Source organism: Cervus elaphus, chromosome 9 (genome assembly GCF_910594005.1).
Source record: "Cervus elaphus chromosome 9, mCerEla1.1, whole genome shotgun sequence".
NCBI classification, from domain to species: domain Eukaryota; kingdom Metazoa; phylum Chordata; class Mammalia; order Artiodactyla; family Cervidae; genus Cervus; species Cervus elaphus.
Window position 1 is genome coordinate 87,699,310 of NC_057823.1, and position 24,349 is coordinate 87,723,658.

General features: G+C 34.8%; 1 protein-coding gene across 4 annotated transcripts in view; it reads right to left on the reverse strand.

Annotated features, from left to right (window-relative positions):
- The window catches only part of TMEM161B (transmembrane protein 161B), a 71,167-nt gene that overhangs the window by 7,501 nt on the left and 39,317 nt on the right, over window positions 1-24,349 (reverse strand). For 2 of the 4 annotated variants that reach the window (XM_043913557.1, XM_043913556.1), the window contains exons 4-8: window positions 23,789-23,886; window positions 20,200-20,356; window positions 3,705-3,856; window positions 3,223-3,283; window positions 2,578-2,718 (exon numbers count right to left, since the gene is read on the reverse strand). In XM_043913557.1, coding sequence (XP_043769492.1) covers window positions 2,578-2,718; window positions 3,223-3,283; window positions 3,705-3,856; window positions 20,200-20,356; window positions 23,789-23,886 — 609 coding nt within the window. The remainder of the gene's footprint in view (window positions 1-2,577; window positions 2,719-3,222; window positions 3,284-3,704; window positions 3,857-20,199; window positions 20,357-23,788; window positions 23,887-24,349) is intronic. The other 2 variants (XM_043913559.1, XM_043913558.1) reach the window with 2 other exon arrangements.

Sequence of the window (24,349 nt, forward strand, 5' to 3'; positions counted from 1 at the left end):
AGTATTCTATATTAAGGTATTGTTGCCACCATTATTTTATATTAATCATTATCACTCAACACTGATTTGAGCCCTTATAAAAACACCTCATAATTTTAATGTTTCAGATGAGAATGTTTAGATTGAGGAAAGTTAAATGATTTGCACATGGTAATATTACAGGTAAGAAAGAGATCAAGCACTAAAATCTAAATCTGTTCACTGCCATTCTAGTGTTCTTTAACAATCTCCTACTGTACCCCTGATTTAATACACCAGTACTTAAAAGATTCTCTAAACAATCAATGAATCCAATGAATTTTCAGGATAGGAGTCATCTTTTGATGTTTTTCAGTCCAGCAGACATAAGGTGGCTTCTGATTACTTACAAGTAAGAGATCTATTACAAGGTCCAAAATACCAGACAGGATAGGGCAGGTGGAAGCCACTGCACCAACTTATAAATGAGGAACCTTTCAATATGTAATGATCATGTAAAATGTTTTAATTAATTGTTAAAATCATAAATGATTCACATTTGTATTTCTTCCTGAAGAATTATGAACGTATCTGAAATGAATTTCCCTATCCTACACAAACCAGGAGAATTCACATTACTCCTACAAGACTATAATATACCCAATACAGCAAAAGGTTTCAGGTGTGAGATGTAATGTCATTGTTAACTGTTGCTCCAAGTCTGTACCCTACAGAGACAGATGACTGATAAAGACTGTCCTTGTTTCAGAAAGACGTTCTTCCGACTATTTTATTACCATGTTCTGTATTCATTACAAACCATGCAAGGAAGAGAGACCAAACTGGAGGGTTTAAAATACACACACACACACTTTAAAATACCACTACAATGCACGTGATAGTGATTTCTGTGAGTAAACGGCTGGATCAGGAAACCATGAAGACCTACCTGACCAGGGAGAGGAGGAACTCTGGTTCTAAGCTCTGGCCCTAAAGCAAGTACTGCTGCCTGGCCATGGGGGTGAGGAGAAGGCAGCTCTTTGTGCCACTCTGCGGCTCTCACTACAAAACTAGCGTGCCACACCCTGGATCTGGGCAGAGTGCTACAACACAATGTGTGTGTGTGTGTGTGTGTGAGGGGGCCGTTTGTAACACACGGAAAACAAAACTCCAGATTCCCAAAGGGAAAAATCGTAAGAAGCTACATTTTTCTGAGAAGGAAAAGAAAATGTGCCCCACCCCCTGCAACCAACCCTCAGTGTCTCCAATCCCAAACTACCACTAAATGCTTTCAATGTTTTTATAAAGTGATTCTTTCATCCCACAGCCTGGGTAAACCATCGGGTGCGGGGGAAGAAAGCAGCAGTATTAGGTATGCAGTGTTGCTAGGGAACACTCTAGTATCAAGGAGCAGCCCACAGCGGTTTCAGTAGCTGCTGAAGGGCTCCCCTCCACCCACCCTTTCAGCTTATTTAAATCATAACACTGGGGTTAGTGGACTGAAGTGTGTGTGTGGAGAGAGGAGGGGGAGAACCAGGTTTTGTTTTAAAAGAAGCCATTAGAGAGACGGATGGAGGGAGAAAAGCAGGATGTAGCCAAGAGCATGCTGAGTAAAAGGAGCGGAAAAAAGAGGAATGAAGGAGTGTGTACTAGGAGGTGAGAATAAGTAAACACACACAAAGCACATGCAGGAAAAAAGGGAGGAGAGGAAAAACACAGAAATATTTTCAAAATTAAAATAAAGGAAAATGACAGAGGTAGGAGAGAGAAGAGCGTGAAAAGACAGAGAATCAGCATCATTAAGTGTAGGTTTTTAAAGAGCAGAAATGTTAGGAAATACGACTATTCAGAGAAACTTAATGACTATAAATACATATATCAAAATGGAATATTCTCAACTTGTGCTTCTACTGCAAAACAAAAAGAGGACTTGGAAACTTGAATCTGGATAAGAAATGAAGAAGATAAAAATCTGTTCCTCTGCCAAGGTGTCTACACCAAGAAAAGAATCTCTGACAACCACAAAGAATATAGTAAGTGGGCTCTGACTTATATGTAGAGATTCAAATACAATTTCTCTATAGTAAACTATAATTTAACACTATACAGTATTAGTAATCCCAAAGTAAAATAAGCTTACATATAAGTCAGTAATATAAGGAAAACAAACATTTCTTATGTACACAAATTTCAAAACATTTAAAAATAAAATGCTTTAAATAAAAAATCAAATTAAATCAAATCATTTATATAAAATTTAAATAGGTATTTATAGCTTGAAAATTCTAATTTAAAGAAATTCCCATAGATCCTCAGATCAGTGGTAGAAATTACGATATCATAAACATTGAACTCTGAGTTCAAAAGAACATAAATATTGATATTTCCATTTTAACAGGAAAAAAAGATATTTAATAATTAGTGTTTTTTCTTACACAGGACTTAAAGTTTAGAAAAGAATGGAAGAAACTTGCTTATAGTAGAAAGAGGAAGCAGTGTGACATCAAATGGTTATTAATTTTCAATACAATAATTTATGATTTCATTACAATAATATACCTTCATTAAGATGGAAAACATATATTTATCTGCATGTGCTTATGTACATTTTCCGCTTACTGTGTAATTTTTTCTGTTGCCAAATTCAGGGCATCCAGATGCATTTGAGCCAGCCGTAATCCAGGAAATGTCAAAAAAGCCCCAATGAGTGAACAGAAAATAGCCAGGAAAAATTTGAAAGTAAGTTTTGAAACAGGACCCCTAAAATTAAAATTTTTAAAAAAGCTGGTAAGTTTTTGAAGTGAACCTTCTAGAAGTTTCTTTTCTTCTAATTAATTACTTTATAAAACACAATAATACAAGTAATACAAAGTAAACTCTTACAGAAAGATAGCTCTTATTCTACCACTATCTATAAGGGATTTGGTGAATTATGAACGTAATCAGATATCTCTTAGGCAACAGTTTTAACAATCATAACTACATATTCAACAAAAAATAACATGTGACTCATGAATTTCATTTACTGTCTGAGGGAAGAGGAATTAAGTTAAATAACAGCAAATTCAAATCAGAATTCTATAAAAGATACTAAGTTTATACAAATGTAAAAAATATGAGTAAGGATATTGCTAAAAGAGACAGTCCTACTTAAAAAATAACTCTTTTCACTGATTAAAAACAAAGAACTACTTACAGTAAGTGCTATTTTACTAAAAATGGAAACATTTAACTTGAATAATACTTAATTAAAAAAAAACTTACTGAGATTCTAAACCTTGCTTTTCAAGAAACTGCATCGCACTGTCTGAAAAATTTGTAAACCCTGTAGGGGGAAAAAAATTTACTCTTATCATAGGAGTAAAATACAGAATCTTTCTTTGGAAATAAAATGCTAGAGTATCTAAAATTCTGAAGTGACAAGACTAGCTCTTTCATGTGCTAATTAGTATGTCATAATGCAATAAATTTAGTTATTAGGAGAAATAGCCTTTGAAAACATCCCTTTGATATCTGTACATTCCATATAATTTGCATTAAAATCTGCATCTTTACCTATGTGAGTAAACATTAGCATTAGAAATACTTATTTAAGTTTAAGGAAAAAATGAGGAAGGGAGAGCATTTTTGGAAAAAGGTAGGGAAAACTTAGCTAAAAAAAAAGATCTTAAGAATAATAAATGTTATTTAGAACATTTCAAAATATAAACCTAATTTTAAGAACCTGTAAGATATTAAATTATTACCTGTTTCAAGTCCAAATTCCAGATAGTTTTCTGTTACAATCAAGACAGCCATTGCTTTCACAAAGAAAAAAAATCCAAAGGTAACACAGACTGATCTTTCACCACCATCTTCTACTTTAAAATAGTGTGTAGTTAATGAAAATAGAACTTTGCTGCAAAAGGAAAAGTTCAGGAAAAACAACAAATAACTTTGTGGAAGTTAAACACAACCATCTTTACAGGACCTGAACTCCAATAAAATTTGACTACAACATTCATTTTGATTCTACAATATTTCTCTACAAGGTCCCTTTTGGAAGGAAGTGAAAAACTAATGAAAATCTGAATAGTCTTTCAGAAAATAGGACATAAAAACAAAGCAAATCTAAGCGAAGTTTATAACATTTTAAAATTAATAAAAAATGCACAAATACATACTACACTGTAATTAGGAAAAGAATGTATTTCCAGTTTCTCTAACTCAAATTCATTAGGTTATTACAATAATTTTACAAAATAGGGTTTTGGTGATACGAAAAGCATTGAGCTTTTTATTGGGGGTGATTGTCAAGTAGTTTATATTTAGAATTAAACACTCATCACAGGAATCATCTGTAAATCATCCACTAATTTAAACTTTGAAAATTACAAAAAGTTTTTGTAACAGTCATTGGTAAGCTTTGGTACAAAAACTGAACATCTGGGATCACCATTTCACACTATGATGAAACAAAAAAAAGGTCTTCGTTGAGTACTCAAAATCAACCAAAGACTCAACATGCTCACCTCTTTTAAAATATTTAAATTTTATATGAAAATACTAAATATTTTATTTGAACCCCCTCTTAATAATTAATCAAATCAAGATCAATCAGTGGAGGATCCATAGCTAGAATCCAGATTTCTGTTATATCAAATTGTTCTCCTGGAAAGCATAAACCCACCCAACAAAATAAGTTGTTTGGCCAAAAAATTTAGAAAGGCAACTTTTACGTAAATTATATGTCAAACATGGAAAATAATAACAGCTGTCATTTAGTACTTGCCAAGCGCTAAGCACTAGCAATTATTTCATTTCATCCTTCCATCAGCCAACTATTATCACTACTTTCCAGATTTAGAAAAATTGTGGCACAGACAGGTTCAGACGTCTCAGGTGGTGCCAGTGTAAAGAACCCGCCTGCCAATGCAGGAGACATAAGAGACAAGGGTTTGATCCCTGGGTCGGGAAGATGCCCTGGAAGAGGGTGTGGGAATCCATTCTAGTATTGTTTTTTGTTTTTTTTAACACCAAAAACATTTTGTATTGGTGTATAGGAGTTAGCCCCAATTAATTATAGCATTATTACAAATAAACAATGTTGTGATAGTTTAAGGTGAACAGTGAAGGGACTCAGCCATACATACACATGTATCCATTCTCCCTCCCATCCAGGCTGGCACTTAACATGGAGCAGAGTTCCATGTGTTATACCATAGGTTTTTGCTGGTTATCCATTTTAAATATAGCAGTGTGTATGCTACCTTTCCAAAGTCCTTAACTATGTCCTCGCCCCAGCAACCATGAATTTGTTTTCTAAGTCCATGAGTCTGTTTTGTAAGTCAGTTCATTTGTATAATTTCTTTTTAGATTCCACATATAAAGGATGTCATATGATATTTCTCCTTCTCTGTCTTACTTCACTCAGTATGACACTCTCTAGGTCCATCTGTGTTGCTGCAAATGGCCTTATTTCATTCTTTTTAAGAGCTGAGTAATATTCGTGTGTGTGTGTGTGTGTTTACACACGACATCTTCTTCAGAACTACAACAAAAAATCTCAAAATCTGTATGCAGACAAAGAAGACCTTCTTGAAAAGGAAAACAGAGCTGGAGCAATCAGGCTCCCTGACTTCAGGCTACAAAGCTACAACCATCAAAACAGTATGGTACTGGCACAAAAATAGAAATATGGGTCAATGGAACAGGATAGAACACCCAGAAATAAGCCCATGCACCAAAACAACCAACTAATCTATGACAAAGGAGGCAAGACTATACAAATGTGGGAAAGACAGTCTCTTCAACAAATGGTGCTGAGAAAACGGGACAGCCACATGTAAAAGAATGAAATTAAAACATTCCTAACTCCACACACAAAAATAAGCTCAAAATAGATTAAAGACCTAAACATTAGTTGGGCACTATAAAACTATTAGAGGAAAACATAGGCAGAACACTCTCAGACATAAATTACAGCAAAATCTTTTTTAATCCATCTTCCAGAATAATGGAAATAAAAGCAAAAATAAACAAATAGGACCTACTTAAACTGAAAAGCTTTTGCACAGCAAAGGAAACAATAAACAAAACAAAAAGACAACACATAGATTGGTAGAAAATATTTGCAAATGATGTGACTGATAAGGGATTAGCTTCGTGATCTTGGGCAAGTGCGTGCATGCATGCAAAGTCACATCAGTCAGGTCCTACACTTTGTGATCCCATGGACAGAGGAATGGATAAAGAAGATGTGGTATATATACCCACTCCAGTATTCTTGCCTAGAGAATCTCATGGACAGAGGTGCCTGGTGGGCTACAGTCCATGGGGTCACAAAGAGTCAGACATGACTGATGTAACTGCATGTATGCACGCATGCACACACTTGACCAAGATCCTATAGCTAGATTAAAGGCAGCTGGGATTTAAATCTAGGTTGTCTGGATCCAGAGTACATTCAGCTAACGATTTTGTATACTGTGTCTATGGAAATGCTTACAGCACCTAAGGTACAGGATAGTTAAGCAATAACACATGAAATCATTTTAAAAACAGAGCTGCCTTGGCAGCAGTAAATGGTTTGTTCAAACATTCTCATAGTCAGAAGAATTCTTTTTTTTTTTTTCTCCCCGCCCCTAGAAGAATTCTTATTCAGGAACAGATAAGCAAAGATAAGGACCCTTGCCCTTCCACTTTAAAAGGAAGCTGTCCTTTGATTCCTATTCAAAATATGCTAATGTAGTTACTACCCATTCTCTATTAGGATCCTACCTAGGATACTGGATATAAATGTAAATAGAGTCCCAGCTGCTCTAGCTATGGGCATCTACCCTAAGTAAGCCAACTTGAAGGTAATAAAGACAGGTGATTTTTTTGATCTTCCAAATGCAAGTTGAAATAAATCTCTGCTAGAATGTAAACTTCTATCAATAATTCTTGTCTCGTTCACTGCTCAGATGGAGCACCAAAAAGTGACTGGCACATAGTAGGTACATCAGTTACTTCAGTTCAGTTCAGTTGCTCAGTCATGTCCGACTCTTTGTGAACCCATGAATCGCAGCACGCCAGGCCTCCCTGTCCATCACCAACTCCCAGAGTTTATTTCAACTCATGTCCATTGAGTCAGTGATGCCATACAACCATCTCATCTTCTGTCATCCCATTCTCCTCCCACCTTCAATCTTTCCCAGCATCAGGGTCTTTTCCAGTGAGTCAGCTCTTCACATCAGGTGGCCAAAGTATTGGAGTTTCAGCTTCAACATCAGTCCTTCCAATGAAGAGTCAGGATTGATTTCCTTTAGGATTGACTGGTTGGATCTCCTTGCAGTTCAAGGGACTCTCAAGAGTCTTCTCTAATACCACAGTTCAAAAGCATCAATTCTTCTTGGCTCAGCTTTCTTTATTGACCAACCCTCATATCCATACATGACTACTGGAAAAACCATAGCCTTGACTAGACGGACCTTTGTTGGCAAAGTAATGTCTCTGCTTTTTAATAGGCTGTCTAGGTTGGCCATAACTTCTCTTCCAAGGAGTAAGTGTCTTTTAATTTCATGGCTGCAGTCACCATCTGCAGTGATTTTGGAGCCCCCCAAAATAAAGTAGGTACCTAAACAATAACAAATTTTGCCATAGAAATAATGTTTTACATGGAAATCTAGGTAAGCTGAAACAGTATAAATTCTATGCTTTAATGGTAAACAGACCTTTAAATTGGAGATATCCAGGGTTCAAACACTTGACCATTATACATATATATAACCTGAGTTATGGTGAACATAAGAACGTAAGAACAATAATTACCATTATTACAGCTCTTAGAGGGCTTCCCTGGTGGCTCAGACAGCAAAGAATCCACCTGCAATGCAGGAAACCTGGGTTCAATCCCTGGGTTGGGAAGATCCCCTGGAGGAGGGTATGGTAACCCACTCCAATATTCTTGCCTGGAGAATCCCCATGGATAGAGGCACCTGGAGGGCTATAGTCCACAGGGTCACAAAGAGTCAGACACGACTGAGCAACGAAGCACACAGCACAGGGAACATTTCGTCCAAGGATGGACATGCTGAAGGACAGAAAAGGTAAGGAACTAACAGAAGCAAAGGAGATTAAGAAGAGGTGGCAATAATACAAAGAACTATACTAAAAAGGTCTTAATGACCCAGATAACCACTATGTGGCCACTCATCTAGGACATTCTGGAATGTGAAGTCAAAGTGGGCTTTAGGAAGCATTACTATGAAAAAAGCTAGTGGAGGTGACAGAATTCCAACTGAGCTATTCAAAATCCTAAAAGATGATAATGTTAACGTGCTGCACTCAGTATGTCAGCATATTTGGAAAACCCAGCAGTGGCCACAGGACTGGAAAAGGTCAGTTTTCATCCCAATCCCAAAGAAGGGCAATGTCAAAGAATGCTCAAACTACCGCACAATTGTGCTCACAAGATGCTAGCAATCCAGTCCCAACACTTAATGGCAAACAGATGGAAAAAAAGTGAAAACAGTGACAGATTTTATTTTCTTGGGCTCCAAAATCACTGCAGATTGTGAATGCAGTCACGAAGCAGAGACATCACTTTGCCTACAAAGGTCTGTACAGTGAAATTTATGGTTTTTCTAATAGTCATGTGCAGATATGAGAGTTGGCTGAATGCAAAAGAATTGATGCTAGCGAACTGTGGTACTGTAGAAGACTTGAGAGTTCCTTGCACTGCAAGAAGATCAAAACCAGTCAATCCCAAAGGAAATCAACCCTGAATATTCACTGGAAGGACTGGTGCTGAAGCTGAAGCTCCACTACTCTGGCCACCTGATGTGAAGAGCCAACTCACTGGAAAAGACCCTATGCTGGGAGAGATTGAGGACAAGAGAAGGGGGCGACAGAGGATGAGACGGTTGGATGGCATCACTGACTCAATGGACATGAGTTTCAGCAAACCCTGGGAGAAACTGAAGGACAGAAGGGTCTGGTCTGCTGTGTAGTCCATGGGTCGCAAAGAGTCAGACACAACTGAGAGACTGAACAACGACAACAATAAAGACCAACAACTCTCTGGGATAATATACTCAAAGTGAAAAACAGTAAAGAAAAAGTTTTACTCTAAGATCTGTTTTCATCGGTGGTAATAACAAAAATGTAAATTATTTACCACTTGGGGTTATAAATTTAAAGGATGTTCTAAATTAAAAGGCTTAGGCTTTGTATTCTTAAGGCTTATTTAGAAGACAGTTCCCCCTTTTAAATGTCAAAAAAAAAAAAAGAAGTACAAGCATAGCTCACTTTTATCCATCTAGTCCTGGGGCAGTCAGCCCTTTAGAAGTGTGTGATGGGAAGTACCTCTAATACCACCCTAGTCACTTTTCAGGCAGTATTATCCCCCTTCCCAACTTTCACTGTTCACACCTCGGTTAATTCCACTCTAGCTAATCTTCCTTTCACATGAACCTCTCTTACTTTTTCTCAGATACCATGATTCAAGATAAACACTTGCTCATATTTATTTTCCTAACTACTTATTAGCAAAAGCATTATTTTCTTTGAGAAATAACGTGGTCGTATGTGCTAGTTACAGATCAAATGGACTTTCATGGGCTAATCTGGGAGGAAATGCCTTTTTAGCATTATTTTTCTTAAAAGATTATTTTATTTCCAAGCTTTTCAGAATACAATCTACATGCAAGTTGAAGGTACCATCTAAAAACTGCTGTCTTAGCAATTTATCTGAACTCTTTTTTGGCTGTACCACATGGCATGTGGAACTTTCTGGATCAGGGACTGAACTCGCACCCTCTGCAGTGAAAGTGCAGAGTCTAAGCTACTGCAACCAAGTAGCCCTTATTTCAACTTTTTAATATATTTCCTTACAGACTATTACAAAGATATTAGTTATAGTGCTACATTCTATGAAGTACCTGATTTCCTTTTAAGACAAGAGAAAACCAAGCATGAAAAGCTAGATGACAACATCTGAACTTTTTGATTAAAAAGATCTCAACTTTGTCATATCAAATACATGTTTTAGGACACATATAATCAGAAACACATAAACTGTAGAGCTTCAGCATACACCTTCTGAAGACATTTACCAGGCACATTACTTTCATTCTAAATGTTTTATGTTCACCATAACTCAGGTTATATATATGTATAATGGTCAAGTATTTGAGCCAATTACTTCTTTAAAGTAAAAATTAAAACTAATAAACAGGCAAATGCCATTGGTTTACATTAGTTCCCTAACCAAACACTCAGCACCCTGACACAGTCTTGCTCAATTTAACTCTGCAATACTCTGGTTATAAACCAATACACAGATATCTCAAACTCTACTGAAGAGCTTAAACCACATAATAACAGATGTCAGTTTTTCTATGATACTGAACATTAGGAGAAAAGGGAAGCCAAATTATTTTCTAATAAGGGAAATACATTTTCAAGTCTTATATATCTGCAAAACTAACTATCTTTGCAAATTACAGTAAGAATTTAAAGAGTGATATTTACACTCTAGTTCTTACTTTGTAATGTAGAATAATTCTGTGGTATTTCCATGTGCTGTTCCTTCAAAATGCTTTCTTAAGTCATCTTAACATTATTGTACAAGTTTTCCTAAACATAGTTGTCAATCCTCTTCCTATTTTGGCTAACAGCTACTAAATCATTTATAAGCACTAAGAGTATACTGCATCACTGTAGAAGTTGGCATGATTTTGTTACATTAAGCCTAAGCAAGGTTGTCAAATTGATAGGATGTTAATTTCAATTAAAATGATTAATGGGTATTTAACAAAGCACATTTAGTTTCCATGTCATTTAAAGATGCAAGTGAACTTTTAAAACTTCTCTATAACTTAATCATGGCATACACATCCTATTACTATTTTTTCTCCTTTTCAATAAGAATATCATTCATTTCAGAGTTCTTGCAGTTATGCTCGTACATGAAAGACATTGATAGTCTACAGTTGCTTAAAGTGGAAAGACTCTAGAGGGGGGAAAAATTAGGAAGATTAGGTATCCAGGAAGAAACTGAACACCAGTTCCAGTTAGAGGAGATAGAGGCAGGACCTGCCCCACCCTCAGTGCAAACCCAACCCATTAACCTGGGTGAAGATATATTGTTTGTAATGAAAGATGCTTCTGAGAGCAGTTAGCTGTGAGTGCAGGTGGAAAAGAAGGCTACAAAGCATACTTGAAGCCCTCTTGCATAATCTAAGCTCTTAGAATAGTTTCCTATCCCAAATTTTCTAATTAACTAAAGTAATAAACACTGCAGTTCAAATTTACATTATGATTGACTTTTTAGTAATTCAATTAATAAAGAAAAACTACAAAGTTAAGACTTCCCTGGTTAATATTCTGAACTCCTTAGAGGAGATTATAACAGTCTATACACAATTATTTTTAAAATGATGTAATTTTAAAGCACAACTTAATTTTATTTATGATTAAAAAGTGATATAAGTCACTTCAGTAAGAGTTGAAGCCAGGTTAAGTGTAAAAAATATGAAAGCAAGTAACGAAGGGAAAATATCTGGTTTTTTAACAGAGGACTACTGGATCTTTTCCTCATGCAAACTGTAGCTTTTCTTATAACGAAGTAAAGTATCAAGTTTTCTAAGACAGCAAGTTAAGAACAATTTCACAACTCTTAAACTTCATGCAACTTTTAACATTCAAGACGGAGTCCTATGAAACATGAAACTCCGTTTACAAGTGGTGACACGGGACGTGCCTGGTGGTCCGGGGTTAAGGATCCACCTTGCCGTGCCTGGCTGGGGAAGTACGATCCCTCACGCCAGCAGCAGAGCCTGCGGGCCACACCACTGAGCCTGAACGTCCTGGAGCCCACACCGCAACGAAGGACCCTGCACCATCAAACTAAGGTCCTGTGTGCTGCAACGAAGGCCTGGCACAGCCAAGTAACTAATTTTAAAAATAAAAATAAAAAAGTGGTAAAGACATCCTAGAAAACAGATGCTCAAACTTTTCTCTCCAGGACACTCTGAATCCCATGCTCCTTATCTATGTCTTCGCCACAACTTAAAAATAAAACAAACAAAGCTACTGGTTCATTTTACTAGTATCAAACACTACAGGTCCACCTCTTTCTTGGCATTCTAAAGAAAGGCTTACATATTAGGAGATAATAAGGAAAAAGGAGCAATATTTAAAAACACAACATAAAAACTCCAAACACCACAAAAGAAATGCTTTTGAGACTTAGCTATGATTTCTCTCATTGCCTGGGGGGCCCCAAGTCCAGGCTGGAAAAACACTGCTTCATTTTTACTGAAAATGGATACTAGAGTCTCTAAAGACACAATTTCAAACTCCTTCACTTACACTAAAAAGCAAAATAACATCTTCAGCCAGAACTGATATCAAATGACCAAAAAGAAATTTCTCAAAGATTACACCTACTGCCAAATTTTGATACCACAGAATTATTAAATAAGTTACAAAGTATGTCAACACTAAAGGAAGAAAAAACAAAATTAGATGCAATCAAATTCAAGTGTGAAGTATAATCATATATCATTAATACATTAATATAACCCTATACCACAAACACCTAAAATGTTATAATGGCTACATCCAGAACTCATACTAGATAAATCTCAAATACTAGACACATCTTAAAACTAATTACTTATTGAGCTCCATACTGGAACAAAACCTTTCCATAACCCATAATGTAAACACACAAACAATATTCTGATGTAAAATACCACGCTCTGGCTAGGGCCAATTGTTAAAGTATTCATTCAATAGTTCACAAGCTTCCACTTAAATCAGAACAGTATATTTACAATCTCCTAAGTGTAAAGCCTTCGACTGTGTGATCACAATAAATTGTGGAAAATTATTAGAGATGGGAATACCCGTCCAAATTACCCGTTTCCTAAGAAACCTGTATACAGGTTAAGAAGCAACACGTAAAAAAAAATAATAATAAATAAATAAATAAAAGAAGCAACACGGAGAACTGGACATAGAATTGCAGACTGGTTTAAAACTGGGAAAGGAATACAGCAAGGCTGTGTATGGTCACTCTGCTTATTTAACTTCTATGCAGAGCACATCATGGGAAATACCAGGCTGGAAGCAGCACAAGCTAGAATCAAGATTGCTGAGAGAGATCAATAACATCAAATATGCAGATGATACCACTAACGGCAGAAAGTGAAGAGGAACTAAAGAGCCTCTTAATTAACCCCTCAGTTCTACCTGAATGGAACACCTCCTTTATTTATTTTTTTTTTAATTCTTTTTTTTTCCACTTAATTAGGTGGAAGCTAATTACAATCGAACACATCCTTTAAATGCTAACTTATTTTGCTTTATAAGATCTCCATTTCTGAAATAAAGAGAATGTTCAGTTCAGTTGCTCAGCTGTGTCCGACTTTTTGCGACCCCATGAACTGCAGCACGCCAGGCCTCTCTGTCCATCACCAACTCCTGGAGTTCACCCAAACCCGTGTCCATCGAGTCAGTGATGCCATCCAACCACCTCATTCTCTGTCGTCCCCTTCTCTTCCTGCCCTCAATCTTTCCCAGCATGAGTCTTTTCAAATGAGTCAGCTCTTCACATGAGATGGCCAAAGTATTGGAGTTTTGGCTTTAGCATCAGTCCTTCCAGTGAACACCCAGGACAGATCTCCTTTAGGATGGGCTGGTTCGATCTCCTTGCAGTTCAAGGGACTCTCAAGAGTCTTCTCAAACACCACAGTTCAAAAGCATCAATTCTTTAGCACTCAGCTTTCTTCACAGTCCAACTCTCACATCCATACATGACCACTGGAAAAACCATAGCCTTGACTAGATGGACCTTTGTTGGCAAAGTAATGTCTCTGCTTTTTAATATGCTGTCTAGGCTGGCCATAACTTCTCTTCCAAGGAGTAAGCATCTTTTAATTTCATGGCTGCAGTCAGCATCAGCAGTGATTTTGGAGCCCAAAAAAATAAAGTCAGGGACTGTTTCCACATTCATTTGCCATGAAGTGATGGGACCGGATGCCATATCTTAGTTTTCTGAATGTTGAGCTTTAAGCCAACTTTTTCACTCTCCTCTTTCACTTTCATCAAGATGCTCCTTAGTTCTTCACTTTCTGCCATAAGGGTGGTGTCATCTGCACATCTGAGGTTATTGCTATTTCTCCCGGCAATCTTGATTCCAGCTTGTGCTTTTTCCAGCCCAGTGTTTCTCATGATGTACTCTGCATATAAGTTAAATAAGCAGGGTGATAATATACAGCCTTGACATACTCCTTTTCCTATTTGGAACCAGTCTGTTGTTCCATGTCTAGTTAGGGATGGAATAAATTTTTTCTATCATGTACTTGATATTTTTAAGCTTCTAATTTAATGTCAACATTTTTCATACTGGAATTAGGCCATAATTTATAGATGCAGATACAAAAATCAGAACAGAAAAGAAAAATCAATGACAGGTTGGAAGATTTATTCAGTAGGAAGTATTTTAAATATACATATTTTTGAGCTGGAGATAAGAGCTTTCAAATAGCGAACAGGCTTAATTTTTTGTTATAAAAATGGCAAATTTCTCTTATCTAGGATAACAACTTTAATAACATAGATGTGCCGAAGTACTACCATGTTTTAACTTCAAGACCCTATTCTCGGATTAAGAAAATGTATTCTACACCCTAACCTCATAAAATTATTCAACAATATGTTCAGATGCTCTTTTGAGAAGGAAAGAAATACATAGAAACATATTCTGATACAAAATGTTGCCAGTTTTTTTGCCAATACACAAATCTATTGCATAGTATTCTAAGGAATAAACAGAGGTTTTCATAGATGTTTCTCAAAAGTTTTTCACAAAATCTATGATTACCTTTTAAAAATAGATCACATTTCCACTCTAAGCAATTTGCATGTAAATGGAAAGTTTTTCTAATCTGTGAAAGATTATATTGTTTTGGGGAACACTAACAATAACCTAATGTTTTTTTGTATTCAAATGATTAAACTTATCACATCTAGTTTTCCATAAGAAAAGGCAAACAAAATACTCAAAAATCACATCATACTTCGCATTCTTGCTGCAGAGAAATCTAGAAACTAAAGTCCTGCTATAGAACAGCTATTAAAAACTAAATTAATAATCCTTAAGAGCTACCAAATAAAATCCTCTTAAAATAATCTGATCCTATCTTCAAACGTTTAAAAAATACCAACAAAATTTGGATAAATTTTTAACTAAAACATTTCTTCATATTTTCTTAGAGACAAAGCTTCAATTACTTTATTTTAAAGAGAAAAGAAATGAACCTAAACTTCTCTCAGATAAATAAAAGCCAAAAACTATTATGCAACTTTAAACCCATCCTATAAAATAGTTTACACTCAGCCTCAACTTAACCAGACTGTGGAAAAATGATGACCAGATTTTTGAAAGCATAAAGATATCGGCTTTATTAAAAAAAAAAAAAAAAAAGCAAACAACAAAAAACTATTAACTGATCTTCTGATTAAAATAAAGTAAAACAAGGAAAATTAGCATTATATTTTTAGATTCATAAGAAAAATTACCATTTCCTAGCTGAAAGAAAAAAGTCATACTTGACTATAAATTAATAAACAAAAAAACAGTCCTACCTCTCACTTAAGTTCCCTATATAATGCTAGGTTTCTGACCTGAAAGGTGAGTAATCTGACAGTATCACTGTCATAGAAGATCTCCAAAAGTTTGTTAAAGAATCAGGTTTTGACGTACTATGTATCGTCCAAATTTTCAAGACAAAACAAGTACCTTGGCTCAGATTCAACAGCCCTGAGTCTGTTCCTTTTTCACTGGGAAACATGATATCTTACACAGTTCACTTCAGGGTTTAGTGTTTCATTTTTCCTATTAATCTAAAGCACAACATTTTTGTAAAGAATAATTTAGAATCGTTTAAGGAATTCAAAAGAGGTGACTAAGTCATGCTACTTTGCTGTAGTTGTCTATTTCCTATAGCAAACAAGTACAGCATTTAATTTGCAGACCTTTAATTTACAAATCTACAAACAGAGCTGTATATTTAACACAGAAAACCCAAGAATTTATTTCAATTTAAACCATTCACAACTTTTTGATTTGTATAAAATCTGCATGTCTGGCAACCAAGGCAAATTAAATTTTAAAACATAGTCTTAAAAATATATATAATGGGGTTTTGCACCTTAAACCATCCACACTGTAAAATACAAGCACTGTGGAAATGTGACTAACGATCCAGTTCTTTAACCAAATATAATAGAACCACTGAGAAGCTTTACCATTCTTTGTAGAACAGCTTTCTTCTCACTTAAATTCACGCAATTGACTCAGTATTATTCTGCAATACAGCTTATTCATAAGAAAAGGTTCTTTAAAAAAAATCCATGAAGTGTACAATATTTTAATTTTTAAAAGTTTTATTTCTACCAAATGATCTCTGAATTTTGCAAGCACCATTTTTACCTTTACATTTTTCTCTTATTCTTAAATGAAAATATATGCTTCATATTATGAAATCAGTGGACATTTCTCCAGTGACTAAAACTTCATGGGTCATCATATAGGAAAGACAATTACTAAAACTGCTCCATCCTCATTATAAGGCTTTCTTTATCTCTTATCGTCTACGTAACATAAACTTGGCATAAATGGAAGTAGAACATACAAACTTGGACAAATTGTGGTTAGAATTACAAATTGGCAAGAGAGTAGAGCTGAGAATTAATATGGGTTTTACAGTAAGACTGGAAGCAGGTGTGACAGCTTAGATGCATGTACACCTCAGCTGAAGAAGAAAGCAGAGCTGACAACAAGAGATGAACCAGTTTTAAGTTCCACGGTTCAAGATTTGAGTGTCACATGTTTTAAAAAATCATTCTTGTGTTTTTTCAAAACTTTCAAGATTCTGTAAATATTATAATTGTTGTTCAACACAAGAATGTCAAATAAAAACTGATGAGAAGGGAAATGAGCACAAAAGTAAGACAGTTTTCTTCCTCACTTTGAAGTGAACCAATTATTTAAGTTATATGTGTCTAATTTGCAGACCATTTTAACAAAGGCTATTTCATCAGTAACAACTGCAGAGAATTCCTGAATCGACTGATGTACGTGTGACTCTGGAATTAAGTGGAGCCATTGTCCTATGTAATCAATGGAGACATGTGTTTGACTAATAAGTAGGCACATACAATAAGAAAATAAAGAGAAGCCAGACAGAGGTCACTGCAGCTAGACTGTTCATAGGGTGTGAAAGGCATACCAGATACGTTATAACTAAGGTAAAAGGCTATTAACAGACTCTTCTTTGGAGTTAATCTGGATATCAGGCATTTAATTCTGGTTTCCTGCATGCCATTGAAGGTAGCAGGTCATTTTCTCACATGCTACACGTTCGAAAGAAAATCATGTACCCAAGCATATACACAATTCTACTTTCCTTCTTCTTCCCTACTCGCTTTGAGGAGGGTCAAAGTTGGCAGAAAATAGCTTGGATTACAAAGCCCTTCACCACTTTCTGTCCTCCCTGGGATGGAGAGACAGCCAGCGACTAGATCCCTGCAGGGATGCTATTGTTTGGTGCCTTCTACAAGTGCACTACTTCAAACTGAGTGGAGCCAGTTCAGTGCTGAAGACTGCTTAGGACCTTTGCTCTCACATTAGCAGGCATTACTGAGTGAAATGAAAGGTAAAAAATTTATTCACATAAACAATACTTTGAATAGCTATTAAGAAGTACATTTTTCTAATTTTTCTGGTAAGTAGAATTAAAGGCTGTATCACATTAAATAAAACTGGGTATCAGGATATGCATTTTTACATAAATTTGTCATAGCTACAAAACAAAGAGAATGAAACAAAACCAAGAATATTTCATAACAAACAATATTTCAGAGAACATAAAAACTCACAGTATGAAAAAAGTAATGACATATTCAGCTAGTGCTAATTATCAAGTTATAATATTTTCAGTATGTTTAATATGACGATGTCTAAGGATGCTGTTCATTCTGACTAAATGATTTTTCACTTATTTAATACTATAGAGCTAAATAGTAATATTGTAAACCCTTGAATTTAACCCGCTCTTCAATAAGTATACTACTGAATATCTGGGGGTCTTATTCAACTAACACACATAATCAGTATTTATACCCAGTACAATATAAATCTTGTGAAGATATCAACTCCTAAGGCTTTGTTCTGGCTATTCTACTCTAAATTATACCTAAATCAATCCAAAAGAGTCAACAGAAGGATAGCACAGTGGTGCTGAATATCAAATCGCATCATGTATTTTAAATGGTATCCCATAACAAGTTTAAAAGACAGTTCAATGGCCACTGGCTGAAATAAAAGATGGAAAACATCTATTAATTCTCTTACTCCCCAACTCTGACTAAATAAACCACACAAGGAAGAAAGCAGAACTCCCCAAAACAAAGAATAGGAAAAGAAATGACAGTAGAAAAAAATTACAACAAATTTTGGAAGACATTAAGTAAATGCACAAGTAGTAACTAATTCAGGCTTCAATTTTCTCTACTATGTGAGATGTACAAGGCAAGGAACCCAGTGAGAAGAAAGCCAATTTTTTTATGAAACATGGTGCAAAAGTCAGGAACTAGAGACAGCGGGGGCCTCCAAACGCAGGACTGCAAAACGTAGGAAAACAAGATGGTTGGTTGAATGACTGCATTAGTATAAATAGACTTTCCAGATCTTCTGTTTTGCCGACTTACAGAGATTAAGTGATGGCTTTCCCCCAGTTTTGGCAGAACCCAGAAGAATTAAATTTTAAAGATATTAAAGCAGAAAAGACTGGGCTTGGGGGTATTAGGTGAAACTTCAGGTGACAATGAAGAGCTGAGAACAGGGGCAGGGGGAGGACCCAGACATGCATTTAAATCAATGCCTGCACACCGAATGTTGAGTCTCTGAGCCTTCCCCAATCAGCTCTCATAACACTAGTTGTCAGGCTTAGATCCCACATACGGGACAGTGCCAGACCTTTGTTCAATTAGCCACTGAAAAGCCTACCAGTCAACAAGCTCCCCACCTGCAAGAAACTTCCAATTTTTAACCCCTCCTTCCGAATATAAATGGATACTCAGAGACCATAAGACATTCCAGAACAATCTTGAACATGACAGTGATTAAAACAAAAAGGGAGGAAGAGGGAGACTCAGAAAATAAAGAATGCAACGTGCAAATTTAAGCATAAAAGCTATTAATGTTCTTTAAAAGATATTACACAACCATGACACACAACTGCTATGAAAATGGAGCTTTCAAAGAAGTCTTAACTTTTTTTTAAGTTGACATAAAAATTTAACAAAAGGGTTAAAAGAGAAAAGTCAGAGAAAAATCAAGAAAACTGTATAAAATAAATGGAAAGGGAGAGATAAAAGTCAAAGAATCATTCAAAGAAATCTAACATCTCACTATGTTAACACTGTAGGGAGTCCTGGTCAGGACTCAGGTTGGTCCAATCATGCCAAATATCCTCAGACACTAACTTCAACAATCCCAGAGTCAAGAAATGACCATACTTTTCCTCTATTTTGTTCATTTGACTTCCTAATTTCTTATTCTATATGAATGTCCCAAGCACAAGCAACAAATTTCCCAAGCAGCACTATTAGAATGATAACACACGTGTGTGTGTGTGTGTGTGTGTGTGTGTGTGTGTGTGTGTGTGTGTGTGTGTGTGTGTGTGTGTGTGTGTGTGTGTGTGTGTGTGTGTGTGTACGCGCACAAAGGCTCATGCATTTAAAATAACTATTGGGCAAAATTTTTAAGTCCAAATAAAGTGTATTTTCTGATTTCTTAAAAAAAAATTTGTCTCCATATTTAGAAAGAAAAGAAGGAAGGAGGAAAGCAAAGGAGAAAGGTGCAATAATATTTAAAATTTAAAAAACACCATTATCATGTATTATTTAAACATGAGGAAGGAAATCTGCAAAGAACTACCTAAAAGAGGTAGAAGGGGCTCCCTCTGTGACATGAGTCAGATGGGAAAGGAAAGGCAGGGAATTGCTTTCTTTCCTTGTATTTCACCTTTTAAACTATCTACCTCCATTAAAAAAATTTTTTTCAAGTATATAAAGAGGATTTCAACAAAGAAACATTCTCTAATGATCTAAAATCCTTTCTAAATCAGAGACGAGATCTAATAGTGTTAGCTGTAAAAGGAAAACAAATTCATAAATTAATATTAATGATGTTTTGAAGGATACATTGCAAAAGACAAAACAAGCAGGCACCAGACTAAGCTGATATTCATTTCCTGTGTGGGCTTCATAAAACTGTAGTAGACTTCAGTTACTAGATAGACAACTGTAGCAGCCACTGTGAAATCCACCAGCCACTGGTATTCTGGAAAGTAATGCAATGCTGAAAAATAAAGGTTTAAAAAAGAAAGTTTTACTTAAACTGAAAAACAGCTTTAGGAAGATTTATCTATAATTAACTTCAAATGTGAGATTTTATTGTTTGATGATTTGTCATGTAAGGTGTGCAAATATGAGAATCTAAAAATGTGAGAAATAGACTGAGAATATTGGCATCCAAAACCAAACTTTAATACATTGTAAATTAAATAATAAAACTGAAATGATTAACAAAAGTTATTTAAATGGTTGTTAAAAATTTGATTGCAAAATGATTTGTTATTTTTTTTTAAATGATTAGCTTTCACAGAAATTATAAATCATTACTTAGAAAAATAAAGAATCTGAGCAATAATATTTTAGCTTTAGAATATAACTTGATAGAGTACTATACAGATTTACTTATATTCATTTCTGTGAAACGAGAGTTGGACTTCAAGTCACATATTACTAACCTTACTAACGGAGGATTAGTAATTTTGTGAGTTACTGCAGGCTAAAATAATAAATTAAGTAAATATACTTTTTATTCTCTAGAAGAAAAGTTCAAGAAATGCCTGTCAATTCTCCATAAAACCATACTCCTTCAACAAACTTCCATCCTTAAGGGTTGACATTAAAATTAACACTGTCTCAAAGTATAATTCCATTCCCTTTTCTTGGATATTCTGGTTTATTTCTGCCAGAGAATAGTCTCAAAGATCAACATCATTTTGCAAAAGACCTTCTAGAAATGTGGAAATATACCATGCACCAGAACACCATTTCCTATGTTCTCACTGGCACATAATAAAATGATCTATATTACTCTGGGAAAATTTTAGTTGTAAAATGTAACACCTGAGGATATTTTAAAATCAGAATTTAAAAAAAAAAAAAAACGGCTTTTAAAAATAAAATACCACTCAAAATAAGACTTATTTAAATATGAAAATAAACTAACCAAACTTAAATCTTTACAAGGTGACAGCAAAACTTCCAATTCCTTTCATAATTAGATATATTCTTTATTCATGTCAATGTAACACACTTACTTTGCCTTCAAGCTATTTTAACTGCTTTAGGTTTTTTGTTGTAATAGACCTAATAACTTCTGAACATCAGTCTGAAAGATTTACCCTAAAGGAGTTGAAGAACTCCTACTCTGTAGAACCCTCTCCTCCCTTGTAGTCATTCAGTTGAACTTTTTAAATAACTTTCTGGAAGGACAGCAGAGAAATGGTTGGAACAGACAGACAAATACCTGTTTATCTAAAGATAAAGTTATTTCAGTTTATACTAACAAAAGTTAAAGTAAATGTTCTAATTCTCCATGCCTGCCCACATTCACACAGGCTTCCCCCAGGGAACTCATTCACAGCAAACAGACAGGAGACATTCAAATGTTCTTATGTTCTTTAAGAGACTTGTCTAACAGATAGCTAATACAAACTGAAAGACTTTTAAGAAAGTTATTGGTCTATCAATAATACATACATTCAATAAAAGAACAAATTATATATATTCTTGGTTCTATATATAACTCAAGTATTACATTCTTCTTTCTGTATTCAATAATGTAATTACATACATGCCTCTCAATAGAATATTGCACTAAAAACAGAATTCATCAATTCCAGTGATTTGTATTAGCCTCCTGAGAGCACCTAAAGGTCAGGTAGAAAGCCCTCTACTTTTACCTAAACAGAGACACAGAGCATGAATTCACAAATGATTACATAAATATAAACATAAATAACATTTCTCTGTTATTCTAATTAACTAGAATAATCTTGATGTTACATGATCAGTTATTTAACAAGCACAATTTGCAATTATTGCTCAAAATTGTAGAACAAAATACTGAATAAGCTGAAGCCACATTACCCCTAACTTCAATTTTTTACGTTCATTAAGTAGCCTAATTCTCGCTAAATGTCTTTACCACATTCAGAGTTATTTAACTCCTCTATCTAACAAGTTGAAAAAAAGTCAGTAATAGTTACATACCTCATAGAACTGTGAGGGCAACATAATACAAATAAAGCACTTATAACAATGTCTGATAAGTAGTCAATTTAAACTATTATTAAGGTTGATTAGCTGATAATTATCCATTAAACATCAGTTATTAGTAAGAACAGCAAAATTCTGTTTTAGAAATCAGGAAATGTGTATAAGTATTCTTGTACAAGTACCCACACCTATCAGATTAACAAAACGAATGGGATAACTAATCAAAAAGTTCAAGTGCTTTTACATGTTTTAAATTTTGCATGAAAAATAGTTAAAAAGAAACAAAAGGGGGATGAGGTAACCAGTCTCAATAATCTGAATAACACTAGACAAACTAATGTATATTGTTCATCACTGACACTTTGTAGGATTCCCTTTCCATATACACACACACACACATACATACAATCTTGTAAATGTAGCATCAACTTTCAAATGTATTGAAGCCACCTTGTTTCACAAGGTAATTCTTTATGAGATCTGAAGTGACTCTACTAACATTTTTGTGTGGTGGTGTGATTCAATCCAAGAAGGACCAAATTACATAATGATACATTACACAGCATTATCAAAAATTACTTTTTAAATGTCATTTTAATTTTACTTATCATATAAAACTGTAGTTCTTAAACCTAGTCAAAATATCAGAACCATGTGGAACATTTTAAAAAATACAAATTCTCAGAAACCACTCTACATTTACTGAATCATCAAGGGGAGGTATAAGAGAATCTTCATCTTTAAAGAGCTGCTTAAGTGGTTCTGATATACAGCCAGGTCTGAAAACTAGTGTTCTAAACAATATCACCTTAAATGCTTTTCTCTTCTAGGATTTGAATAATTTCATATAAATTTCACTTTAAATTTAAAATCATTATAGTTATTATATAATTTTAAACACTAATATACAGGGGGGAAATTGATTGACTTATTCAGAGATATCCAATAAAATCTTGAATAAGTAAAGTTTTCTATTTCTAATCCAATTCATCACTCTAAAACCATTTTCCTTTCTACTAAATATAACATAAAGTTGAATTGCTTTAAATATAGGTAGTTTAATACAAACATACAGATGCATTTCTACAAGCAACATTATAAAACATGTAAACTGATACAGATGGCAACTTAGAATCTGAGATAGTAAAAACTGTAATCTCAGCATATACAAAAACTGTGTAACAAACTTGCATAAGACAGCCTCTTCTGAAAAATGGGGAAAAATAAGGCTTACTATAAGTCAGGTGGATAGAAAAACAAATTCAAATCAGATGAAGTAATTTTGAGCTTCTTAGCTCTGAGAAAGATTTCATAGTCTGTATAATGGACTTAAATGATTAGGAAAACAAAAGAATCTAACCACAAAAGATAAATTCAAGTACTTTCACTAGCATAATATAAAACTGAGATTTACAGAACACTTTACCCAGATTTCCCTTACCTAAAGTATCCACTTCTGTAACTGACTTTGTTTCTAGATGGAGATCAATATCCTTTGGAATGGTTAGTGGCTTACTTTCAATGTGACCATTATATTTCCTATAAAAATCAGACAAGTGACACAAAAAACAAGTTACCCTCACTGTTATTCAAGTGTTTGTATCAAACTAACTACAAATAAGGTTATAAATTTCACAGCGAAAAAGAGGCAGAAGTTCTAATATTTTATCAAAAAGGAGGTAAGGCACTAAAAAGTAGTTTTCAAAAGGGGAACTACAAAATATGGATGTAAATTATTAAGAGAACATACAGATTACCAGGAGAAGAGTTACCTATACTAGTGACAGAAACAAAACCTTGACTGCTAGCTTACCATTTCACCCCATTTTTCCTGCTCTCTTCTGGAGATTTAAAGACAGCCCTAACATCTCTTTCCTGAGGCACACAAGTAAAAGGAAATGAAGACAAAATGCATTTCACTTTGAAATTATACACGTACACACATACATACATATAAACAGACCTGTAGCTTTAAACAAATCAGAACTGAAAAAATATATGA